Source organism: Dendrobium catenatum, unplaced genomic scaffold (assembly GCF_001605985.2).
Source record: "Dendrobium catenatum unplaced genomic scaffold, ASM160598v2 fragScaff_scaffold_525, whole genome shotgun sequence".
In the NCBI taxonomy this organism is placed as follows: Eukaryota; Viridiplantae; Streptophyta; class Magnoliopsida; order Asparagales; family Orchidaceae; genus Dendrobium; species Dendrobium catenatum.
Genome location: NW_021318987.1, coordinates 726,753 through 739,105, shown reverse-complemented (window position 1 = coordinate 739,105; position 12,353 = coordinate 726,753). Strand labels below are relative to the sequence as shown.

The following is a 12,353-nucleotide window of genomic DNA, read 5'->3' as shown; positions in this document are numbered from 1 at the left end:
AAAAAAAATTAATCCCCAGATAGTGGGATGTTTTCAAATTCCACCTTTTAGAATCTAGATGATGACCCAATCAAAACTTATGAAAAAAGGTTCTGACTTCCAGTTCTTCCAAGACTAGCTATAGAATGACGAGTAAAACAATTTGTTGCAGCATCTACTAGTAAAGGCTTGTAAAAAATAGAAGCCAAAGAGAAAAAATTATTGATTGTAGTGCAACCAAAGCTGCTAAATGAGAAGACCATTTAGGCATATGCATCGGAAGGCCACTAATGTAGTATGCACGTACTAAGAATATTCTAATATAATATGCTTCCTAATAAGTCGTATGATGACATTCTAAAGGTCAAAGGAATAAGACAAAAACTTCCACTAGAAATAAGAATAGTCATCCTTCAACTAGAAATAAGACAAAAACTTCCAGATTGCCTCCATATTTGGATGACCCGTGGAGAATTTTCTAATATGCCATAAGGGAAGAGGTCGTGCTTGTGCAAAAGTGTCCTTATCAGATTATCAAAGAAGAAAGCAGGCTTGCCCTGAAAGGAAGAAGGGTTTTTTTTAGAAGAGCAAGTGCAAAAATCTCCTTTTTTTTAAAGCATCAAATGTCGGCCACTTCAATGGAATCACAAGCCCCAGCCACGGGTTTTTGTGTCTTTCACAAAAGGAAGAAGGCTATCTATGTTGCAAAGTCATTGAACCCTGATGCAGTAAAAAGGGAGAGTTAGATGGAATGTGGCGAGTGCCTAAAAGTTTTCAACAATTAATAGAATTTAGAAAAAAGCACATTGTGAAAAAGGCACAGCCACCAAGGAGATTACAAAAGAAGCGTTAGGAGAGTTAGAGGCCACCTAGGGAGGACATGGCGACCTCGTTATGGAGACAATAGTTTTTGTGGATAACACTGCAGAAGGAGGGATTTAAAGAAACAAATCAAATATAGATTGCAAATGAGAACCCATCAACGATAAATAGAAGAGATCGAGCAAGGCGAGTATGCGAGAAAGAGAGAAAGTCCACCATCAATGAGAAAACAAAAGAAGATGGCACACTGTGGGCTGCCCTAAAATCGAAGGGATCAAAAGAAGATGAGATATCATGCCATGAATAGGTGTCGACATCAATGACAACCTAATGCTCCAGCAACAGACCCTAGGACGAGCACCTGCAATACCCAATGAAGCCAAATCATGGCTCACGAAGAGGTACAGGGAAGAGGCGCTTGAGACAAAATGACATGAGATAATCTGTCGTGTGATATTCATGTAAAACATATGTTGTACACCAAGCAAAAGAAATGTAGCCGTTCACTCAAAACCCTAGAGAAGCATGGATGCCAATCGTAACACTTCATTTGTCATAAATTAAAGCCATAACCAATTATACAAAACCATTTTATTCAAGCATAAATAACATATGAATATTTCCTTGCAACACATCGACGCCTTGTCAGAGTTCTTTATCGGCCATCCAAGTTAAACCAGTAAATAGATCAATCATGAAGTAATAATGTTATCCTTCACAGGAAAGAAATAAGCTGCAATTGAAATGGACTAGTTCCTACTAACATATTAGGTTAATTTTTGGTTCCCAACGTACAAGCTCAAGCTTTCATCCTGGTTATTTATTAGTTTAACTTTCGATCAGATTTAGAGGCCTTTATATTCAACCGTAGTAACCCCATTTACCCAGCCCAAAATTGCTCGATTAGTTTCCAATGTAAGTACAAGTGGGTTTACAAGTAAGGTGGCATGTTACAGATATGGCTATATGTTAGGCTTAAGCCCAAAAAAAAAAAAAGCTTAAACTTTAAGATTGATTGGTTACCAATTCAGTAGAGACGTATCAAAAGAAAAAAAAGTTGCTTTAATCTTATAAAAGAAATAGTAAAATACCTTTTCATGAATTGCATCATGTAGATTATTTTTCTCAATGAAATCAAATATCTCCGATTTCATTAACTGAAAAAGAACAAAAAAAAAAATATTTCTAACCGGAAGAGGTACAAGTGATGCTCTAGATTCTATTTGTATAAACATTAAATACAAAATAAGTTACTCACATCAGCATATAATGCAAGGGCCTTCTCATACTGATTGTTAATAACATATAATTCAGCTAATGCCTGCCATACTAAAGGTTTAGTGACTCAGAACGAAGAAAAAAAAACAGCAAAGAGTTTTCCACTCTCCCAAGCTATACCTCTTTCAGTAAGTCAGTCATAGAGGAAGTACTAATCTGAGGTTCAATTGCAGAAATAACTGGCAAGGAGGAATATATGGTTGGCGGCCATGACCGAACAGTAGATAGTAAGACATTGTGGAAAGCCGGATTAGTTGCTAATGCAACAAGTGCTACCTGCAAGATATATATTATAGTTAATCACTTAGGAGAATTTACTTGTCTTATGAAGGGCATGGGCATTGAAGAACGGTAAAGTTAAAACCTATAATTCACAAGACATACCTCATAAGCAGTATCACTCAATCGCGGATTTTCTGTAGGCATGTAAGTAACCAAAACAGGAAGCTGCCGCAGGTGTGCAAAGTGAAAAACCCATCTATCATACAAATACTATGTCTCATCATAATTTATAATAAATAATAACAAATATAAAACATCATTTATTATTCAATTTCAAACCTCTCCCATGCTGAAGCAGAACCACGAAGTAATTTAGGACACAAACATGCTGCTTCTGCATATTTTCTTTCGACAATCAAATGATCAAGATATCTGGATCCCACCTAGACGACTTAAAATAGTTAAGATGTTTAAAGCTTGGGCGACATGAACTGTAAGCACTTGATCAGTCAAAGGAATTGTATAGCTATTAAAATACATAATATGCCTATAGGGTAAAAAAGCTTGAACAAAGGAACATAAATAAAGGTTGACAACAAAAACGATCACATTGCATCCACAAACTCCCACGCCAGACTTAACAGAAACCTAAAAAGGAATAAAAAATAAATAAATAAATTACAAACACACACAAAGAAACAACACCAAAAATGGCATATAGCTGATTGTTGACCTAAACTTATTTCGTCACAAGGAACACAAATCGAGTACAGTCAAAATCAATGCTAATATTGGTCGTTGAATACAAAATCAAACAAAAATAATCGAAAGCCTAATGAAAATCATTGAACTGTTGCACACTTCATAAAATGAACCATATTGATGGAGCTATAATGCCTAAAATACCTATGAAGGAACCCACTATGAGCTCTGAAAAGTTACACCCTGCTCTAGAAGAGTTTGTGGTTCTAAATAAAATTTTTATATTGTCATATTGTCAATAAGAGATCATCTAAATACTTCTCCCTCATTTCGAGAGGACATTATAATTTGGCTCTAGAACATTATAATTTAGCTCTAGATTTCTCAAAGGCGCAAACCCTTATAATTAATTATGACCCATGATGACGGAAGAACTTTGATAAAGGCTAGTTGATATATGCTAAATACTAGGCGTATATAGCAACTTTATTTTAGGATACAAAAATCAATTATTAATTGTTTAAAGAGGATGGTGGAGGAACTCGATCAAGATTACATTATTCTATCATCTTGAGTTGTCATGGAGCGTAGCCAGCTTAGCTAGTAGAGGTAGCCCAGCTTGATCTAATCATCCTTATCGGCACCAACAGATTATTTCGTCCAAGGGAATCTTATAGCCCTAAGGCGAATACTTGTATAAGGAGATAATTTCAAGTTGATCTAAGCTCACATAAGGCTTTAGGTAAGAGAAAATAATGTTATTTGAATTATCTTTTATTATAACAGTTAAATTATTGTTAATTAAACCCAATTAGATAATTTACAAATTTCAAATAATTGCTTGTATTGGATGGGAAGCTTAGAAATCAGTTATCATGGTGGACCCCACTCTCTTATTCCCTTATCTTATTTGGAAGGCACGCATGCAGCAAACAGTGCATAGGAAAAAGGCAGTTATAGGATTGAAGAGGAAATGGGATAATGCTATGGTGGAAAAAGGGGATTTAGCACTGCTGTGATGGACAAGGAGAAGGGAATTTAGCATTTTTGTAGTTGAGAAACAAGACACAAGACATTCTGTGGTGGAGAAACAAGACACAAGGCATTGGGGAGAATCACGGGTGATGCAATGAGAAGAATAGCAGCTCAATGCTGTAGGGGAAAAACCTACAGGTAAGTGGAAAATTTCGGATCCTGTAGGAAGAAAATTCTGCACAGTAAACAGATGGGAAATCGGTAGTGCAGGAAGGATCTGTAAGGAAAACTGAGACTGTTTGGTATTGTGGGTGAGAGTACTAGTTGTGAGAAAAGATCAGAGATTGGTACAAATTGGATAAGTAAACCTGTAATTTATTTTAGTAAGATTAGCAAGGAGTGGTTTGGATATATTGCTAAGATTAACTGATTTATACAGAAGACTTTAAGAATAGCAATTTCATTAAAGAATTTCAGTTAAAGGAGAATACAAGAGTACAGGAAAGAAGAAGTTATAAGTGAATTGCCCACCCAAATTACGATGCCAAGTATTATAATAAAGGAAAAACATATACATAACAGCTTACCTCATCAAGAAGCTCATTTCTTCCTTGCCCTGCTTCAACTGCGGCCAAAGCCTTCTCATGAAAACCATGTTGAAGGAGCCAAGCGATATGATCTTCAGCATCTCTGAAAATATAAATGCATGGAAATATGATTAGCAAAGGTGTGTACCATACTTAAGCAGCAATACCTCACTAAAAAATCATTTTAGGGAGATTTACTGATCTGTATATGTTGCTTTTAACCGATAATCAACCAAAAAGTAAGAAAAACGTCAACACTATCATGCGCCTTTATAATAATTTATCAGTTTTGCATGATTCTGTTAGGCTGGTTAAATCGGTCCAACCTGGACCGGTTCAGGTTTACTGCCGCCAGCCTAGGGGGAGGGCGAAACCAAAGGAGAGGGGGCGGATGGCCTAGTGGGCCCAAGCAATTAATGTAATGGGTGTTTAGGAGGGAAATTTGAATTAGAGGGCTGTTTAGGGATTTTTTATATCTCCATTTGCTTTAATTAGGGACTACTGATAGAATTAGGGTTTTATCTTGAATTTGGAAGGAATTTGAGAACTAGGGTTTGTGTTCTTGGGCTCTAGGCTTAGTTAGAGATTTGGAGAGCTGTTTCTTCCTCTCGAATTGAATAAACTTATATCGTTTGCTGTTTTCTTGCATCTATTAGTGGATTTACCAATTGTTTCTCTCTATTTTCTCTGTTTTCCTAAGAAAAACTGGTGTAATTTGCTGTTTGACTGCTGTAAACAGTAGTTATCTTCACTATTTCCCACCAATTCTTGCTAGGTTTGCTTGCGAACTCAAGTATTACCCTTGGGGTTACTTGCGAACTAAAGTACTTTCTATCAAATTGCTATCAGAGCATTGTCTTGAGACTATTGACGGCTAAAATCCAGAAATTTCAGCAAGGAATTATCATTTGCAAGAAGATCTTCTCGTAAATCTTGGGAAGGAAAATGGTCAGAAGGAAAGTTGAAGTATTGTAGGGAGAAATAGGTCAACTAAAGACCGATTTTGAGGAAAAAACCGCTGATTTTCAGAATCAATTTGTTTCCATCCATGAAAAGATGGATGGAAGGTTCTCCGCCTTGGAAGACATGATGAAGAAGATGCTTGAAAGCAAACAAAATCCAACGACATCGGAAGGAAGGGAGACCACCAGCGACAATAGGAAATGCGGAAATCCGAACCCATTTAGGGAGAAGGAGAATCCGTAAGTGAGATCCTTGAGGGAAATAATGGAATGCCTCCTCTAGAAACCACTTTCTAGGGAGGAGATGAGTATGGGCTATGAAAGGAGGGGTGCTGATTTTGTTGGGAGAGGGAATGAATTTTACCGCCGGGGTGTTGAATATGAAAGTAGAAGAGGGTAATATGAGGAAGGGCTCGGGTATGATCACTGGAGGGAAGATCGTGACCACTAAGGAGTACATCCTTTTTTAGGAATGAGAGGTTATGGAGAAGTTTGGGGAAACGGGGGTGACCCGAGAGTGAGGAAACTAAAGATGCTCATCTTTGAAGGCGATGATGCACAAGGTAGAGCGGTACTTTGCAATCAATGGGTTGACAAAGGAGGAGAAACTAACAGCGACAGGACTATATTAAGGAAAGGAACTGGCATGGTACCAATGGCGGGACAAGAGCCGGCCCATTAGAAGTTGGAGGGAGTTCAAGGACTGTCTGCTAGAATGTTTCCGACCCAGTAGGGGAGGAGACTTCTACGATCAATTCTTTGCCCTGACACAGGAGGGGATAGTGGAAGAGTAGTGTGATCGGTTTGAGTACCTAGCTAGTAGGATGGATCTTCTTTCTAAGACAGTGCTTGAGGGGAACTTCATGAAATGACTCAAATCGGAGATCAACGTAGCTTTTAGAGTGATGAGGCCGCACGACTTGGGGGAGGCCATGGAGTTGGCGCAGCTGGTCGAGGACCAGACGCATCTTGAGAGGGGGGCTCGAGTCAGTAGCTCCGAGGGGATCCTACAGGATGACTACTACTTTTCTAGCTCCCAAAGGAGCTGCACCGAGAGGTTCACGCGAAGTACCAAAGGAGAAGTCTGGAGGGGGGCCTGGGGGAAATTTTAGAAAGCTCACTAAGAAGGAGATACAGGAGAAGAGGGCTAAGGGTTTATGTTTCAGATGTGATGAGAAGTACATGCCGGGGCATAGGTGTAAGGACCGAACTCTTCAGGTTCTCACCGTTTGTGATGACGAGGAAACTGAAGTGGGAGATGAGAGCGAAATAGTGGAGGAGGAGGAAGAGAAGTTACATCTAGACGTCGCTGAAGTCTCTCTAAACTCTGTGGTGGGATTAACCCAGAATCACACCATGAAAGTGAGGGGAGAAATAGTAAATCGTGAGGTAGTGGTGCGGATCGATAGTGGGGCCAACCATAATTTCATCTCTAACCAGATTGTAAATCTGTTGGGGTGAAATTAGTGGACACGGGAGGATATGAAGTGATAATGGGTACCAGGAAGGTGGAGATGGGTAGAAGAGTTTGTAGGGGAATGGTGTTGACCATTCAAGGGATACAGGGAGGATTTTCTTCCCTTAGAGTTAGGAAATACCGATGTCATCCTGAGGATGAAATGACTGCAGAACTTGGAGGAGACCAAGGTCAATTGGGGTGCTCTGAGAATGGAACTGATGGTGGGGGGAAAGAGAATGGTGATCCAGGATGACGTAGGGCTATCCAGGGCCGAAGTATCTCTCAAATCCATGATCAAATCCATATAGGAGGTGGGAGGTTGGTATTTGGTGGAGTGACAATGCTTGGAGAGGGTCAGTGTGGGAGAAGAGAGAGACATTCCCATGGCGGTACAACCCCTCATACAGCAGTACAGTGAGTTGTTTCAACCACCTATGGGCTTACCACCACCCAAAGAGCAGGAGCATGCAATCCTTCTGAAGGATGGGATGTTACCAATTAGTGTTCAGCCTTATTGCTACCCCCAAATTCAGAAAGATGAGATTGAGAAACTGATTAGGGAGATGTTGGAGGCAGGGATCGTCAGACCGAGTGTGAGTCCTTTCTCTAGTCCAATCTTACTGGTCAAAATAAGGATGGAAGTTTGAGGTTTTGCGTGGATTATAGGCCGTTGAACAAGGAGACGGTACCAGATAAATTCCCAATTCCGGTGATTGATGAGTTATTAGATGAGCTGTATGAACTCATAGTGTTTTTGTAATGGACTTGAAGTCAGGCTACCATCAAATCAGGATGGAGGAGGATATTCAGAAGACATCCTTCAGGACGTATGAGGGGGACTAAGAGTTCTTGGTGATGCCATTTGGGCTCACTAACGCCCTTACTACTTTCTAGTCTTTGATGAATAGGGTGCTCCGGCAGTATCTCAGGAAGTTTGTGCTGGTACTTTTTATGACATTCTAGTGTACAGCAAAACAGAGGAGGAACATCAAGAGCACTTGAAGGAGGTTCTTAAAATTCTACATGCACATCAACTGAGGGTCAACCTAAAGAAGTGCAGCTTCGCTCAGTCTAGTATGGACCGGTTCAGGTTTATTATCGCCGACCTAAGGGGAGGGCGGAAACAAGGGAGAGGGGGCGGATGGCTTAGTGGGCCCAAGCAATTAATGTAATGGGTGTTTAGGAGGGAAATTTAAATTAGAGGGCTGTTTAGGAATTTTGTATGTCTCCTTTTGCTTTAATTAGGGGCTAATGATAGAATTAGTGTTTTATCTTGAATATTTAATATGATAAATAAAAGAAACACATAATCTTGTCATTCATTTATTTTCAAAACATACATTTACAATAGTCCAACCCAATCAACTATCGTTATCCACTCGATGGGATTCTTTCTTTTCATGAAAATGAATATATTATTCAATAAAATAAATGAACAATATAAGAAAAGTATTAAAATAAAAAAGTTTCACTTATCAGTTAAGCTAATTGTCATAAAATATCACTATTTATACATTGTTCTTAATACAAATCATTTCCATTAATTATTTAAAGCATTCAACTAACTGTAGTAATAAGTGTACTTAAACATAATATTTACTTAGAAATACCTATACTTGAACTTGTAGATAATACAAACATAATTTATTTTTACTTACACTAGTAAACGTCAATAATGTTAGACGGAAACATACCCAAGTCCTGATGCATGTTTATAACTCAACTTCCACTTACAGCTTACGATGATCAAATCTCAAGTTAGACGGAAACATACCCAAGTCCCCAATAACTCTACTTATACTTCTAACACCACTTGGTCATCTCACTCCTATACAATATAGGAAGAATACATAAACATCAACAGGAATGGGCCAATAAAACATAAGTTGTACTTGATTGATCATCTCCCAACATAACATCCATGACATGAGAACATGAATTTGAACATGGGCATGAATTTGAACATGGCCATTTCAGCCTGTAGAATTAACATATAAGTTATAACATATATATTTAAGTAGCGCATATATCGTAGTTGACAGCATAGAGGTAAAATTTAGACATACTATCCAACAGTGATATTTAAATTAAATAAACAATCGGGTAGAAGAGCGGAGTTCGCGGAGAGAAGCAGAGTTCGCGGTTTTGGAGATCCTTTGGAAAATAGAGGTGCTCCGTCAGCCCGGCATGGCTAACGGAGGTCCTTGGTCCAGAGCGAAGACGATCTTGGCGTTCTTGTCGATTTTGACGGAACCTTGGCGATCTGTGGTTCTCCGTCGGTCTGGTATGGCCGACGGAGGTCCTTGGTGGTATTCTGGTAAAGAAGCTTTTCATTCGAAGTGGATTTTGGCGGAGAAGTTGTTTCTCCGACTGACTGATTTAGAGATTATTTGCGATTGTGGTTTTTATTCTTTTGATGTTAGATCCTTGATTGATTGTGGTAATTTCACAAATCTGAAGTTGATTTTGGAGGGTTCTCGTTCGTCCGACATTGCCTTTTGTATTTCTTGGTATAAGTCTTCCGATTGGAGGCAGATTTTGCAATTGTCTATGATGGTGAAATGTTTGACTGAAGTTTTCTTTTGGGTTGGATGTTCTGCTGGAATTTATCTTGATATTTTTCGTGGTGATTGTTTCTTGAACTTGGTTGGTTTTTATGATTGTCTTGAGTTGGTGTTTGGAGCTGAAAATTTTTATGGATTGTTGATTGTAAATGAGAGGTTCTTGAAGTGGTTGTTGTTCAAGAAGATTTGTTGTGGATTTTGTTCTTACAGATGCAAAATGGTTTGTTCTGAAGATTTGTTGATGAAGGTTGTGGTGTTCCTCTGTTTTCATTTAAGGAAGGTGACATTTCAGTTGAAGAATGGTATGCTGAAATGTTCTTGTTGGATGGTTTATTCGGCACAGTTTGGAGTTTTATGGAACAATTTTTTTTATTTCTTCAAGGATATTGGAGAAATGGTTGATGAGATATCGGTCGAGTTTGTGAAAATTTGGAGTAGTCGGTCTGCAACTGGGTATGCAGTTTTTTTGATGGCTTTGAGTGGATCTTCCAAAGGAAATAGTTCGGTGAATTACTATGGTGCAGCTGGAGTTATTTTATTGTGGTTTGTATATGGGAAATTGTTTGGATCTTCAAAGATGTATTGGAGGTTGCTTTTGGAAAGGGCTTATCTCTTCAAGGCTTAAGATGGATACTCCTTTGTTCTTTGAAAGACTTACTTGAAGGGTTTGAATTTTACTAGTTTTTCCCTTGCCAGTATGAAGTGTGTGGTGGTGATTATCAGTTCTTATGGCTTTGATATTGTTGAGGCCGGTTATTGGACTCTAGATGGGTGTCAGTGTCATTGCTTCATCGACTTTGGTTTGTTCTTCCATGGTGGTTGTTATTGGATGCATGGAGGCTTCAGGTTTCAACTCATGATTGGAGCTCGTTGTCATCTAAGGATGTTGAAGGCGGTCATGTTGACAGTTTGGAGGCTGTTTTAGTTGTTCTTTTTCTTATTGTAGTTTGTTGTCTTTTTTATTTTCTCGTAGGTTCTTCTTTACCTATTGAAATTATTATAATGAAATGTGGGATTTTTACTAGGTTTCATTTTTTATCTTTTGGGAACTCTGGGATACTAACCAACCTTTTAGGTTGTTTTAATATTTGGTGTACCCATCACCCTAATGGATTTAAAATGGAATTTAGTAGATCGCGTATTCATTATGATAGTTTTAAAGGGCTTGTTTTCTCTTTCTAGTTTGTAATAGTCGTTTCTTCTTTTTTAATGCAATTTGCATTTCTTCAAAAAAAAAAAATTAAATTAAATATTCATAAGACATTTAGAACAAGACTTTTATTTAATTATGACACTTTTCAACATAACTAAATTATAGTCATAAAACATTCTAAATATCATACGTAGAAAACTAACCAATGAAATTTCAAACTTTATTAATAAAAAAGTTTAGAATAAAGAGTGCGACAACGTACAAAAAAATTACACAGAGGAAAGTAAATAAAACCTAATAAAATGAATTAAACCGTATAACTTTTCAACTACATTTAAAGCTTAAATTTAAAAGAAAAATCATAATCTAAACATTATTATTTTCTAAAAGAGAAAAAGACCGAAATAGTCCTTCAACTCTTTATGAGGGACCAAAATGTTCCTTAACTATTTTGAGGGACCAATTTAATCCTTCAACTCCTTAAAAATAGATCTTTTTGGTCCTAACATTAAATATTTGGTTAATGTTGTTAAATCAAGAGATATTAAATTTTGGGGTTAATGGTGTTAAGTCAAGGGGAAAATTAGTCATTTTTAATTAAATTATTTATTAAATATAATTTTTAAGTAATAGTAATTTTTTAACAAAAAATTTATTAAATTTTCTTTAATAAAAATATTTATTATTAATTATACATAAAACATGTCTCAATATAAATATCTTATAATAAATTAATTTCTTTTTTAATTATATAACTTTACCCAAAATTTCAAAAATACCTCATAAATAATGAATTCATCTCATTTTTTTCTCTTGACTATTAAAAATAAATACCAATTTCTAAAAATAAATAACTCAAATTAAATAATTTTATTACATTAAAAAACAAACCTATCCCACACCGCTCTCTAGTCACTACAGTTAACATACTATTTAATCGAATATCTAAATTTTTCATGAATAATTTTCATTAATCATTCTTATGAATATTTCACTCTGATTCATATTTCCTAAGATAGCAATTGACTTGGATACCACTTTAATCACGACCCGATCAGATTGGAGGCTCAAATTATTGAGGCGGAGGCATATGGTTGGAAAGTTATTTAAAAATTTTAGTAACAAATATTTCTAATAACAACTAATTTTTATTTAGTAAAATATCCAAAAAAAATTCAAATGTATTTAATGAAGAATATTATAACTATTTCAAATAAATACCTCTCTGTCAGAGTGTTGCATTTACATATATATTTTCTCCTCTCTCACTCATTTAAACCATTCAAATGATACATGAATACATTTGCATATATTAGGGATGAGTTATAATACCACTCAATATGCACATCTTGCTTTAAAATTAACAATAATAAAATATTATTCTGAACAATATGCATGTTTATTATAAAATATGAAATAAAGTAACTTTATTTAATAATAATTTTATTTTGAAAAGAATATGACTATAAGTAATACATTATGCATATATATCATACATGCCATGTTCTATTATTTTCTGTAACTAATACAACCATCATAATAAATGTCTACTTAGTACCAATTAAAGTACTCTCTTTTTCATTTCACTTTTCAAAACCTTCTCCATTTTATAGAATCGAATATATTGCATCTCTTGTTAGTACTATAAGA

The 12,353-nt window shown here is 36.5% G+C and overlaps 1 protein-coding gene across 3 annotated transcripts in view; it reads right to left on the bottom strand.

The window, feature by feature from the left end:
• The window catches only part of LOC110093496 (vacuolar protein sorting-associated protein 41 homolog), an 80,958-nt gene that overhangs the window by 19,272 nt on the left and 49,333 nt on the right, over positions 1 to 12,353 (bottom strand). The window contains exons 7-12 of one of the 3 annotated variants that reach the window (XM_020818403.2): positions 4,566 to 4,668; positions 2,641 to 2,733; positions 2,464 to 2,557; positions 2,200 to 2,355; positions 2,060 to 2,122; positions 1,893 to 1,958 (exon numbers count right to left, since the gene is read on the bottom strand). In XM_020818403.2, coding sequence (XP_020674062.1) covers positions 1,893 to 1,958; positions 2,060 to 2,122; positions 2,200 to 2,355; positions 2,464 to 2,557; positions 2,641 to 2,733; positions 4,566 to 4,668 — 575 coding nt within the window. Of the gene's footprint in view, positions 1 to 1,892; positions 1,959 to 2,059; positions 2,123 to 2,199; positions 2,356 to 2,463; positions 2,558 to 2,640; positions 2,745 to 4,565; positions 4,669 to 12,353 lie in introns of all 3 variants that reach the window. The other 2 variants (XM_020818402.2, XM_028694633.1) reach the window with 2 other exon arrangements.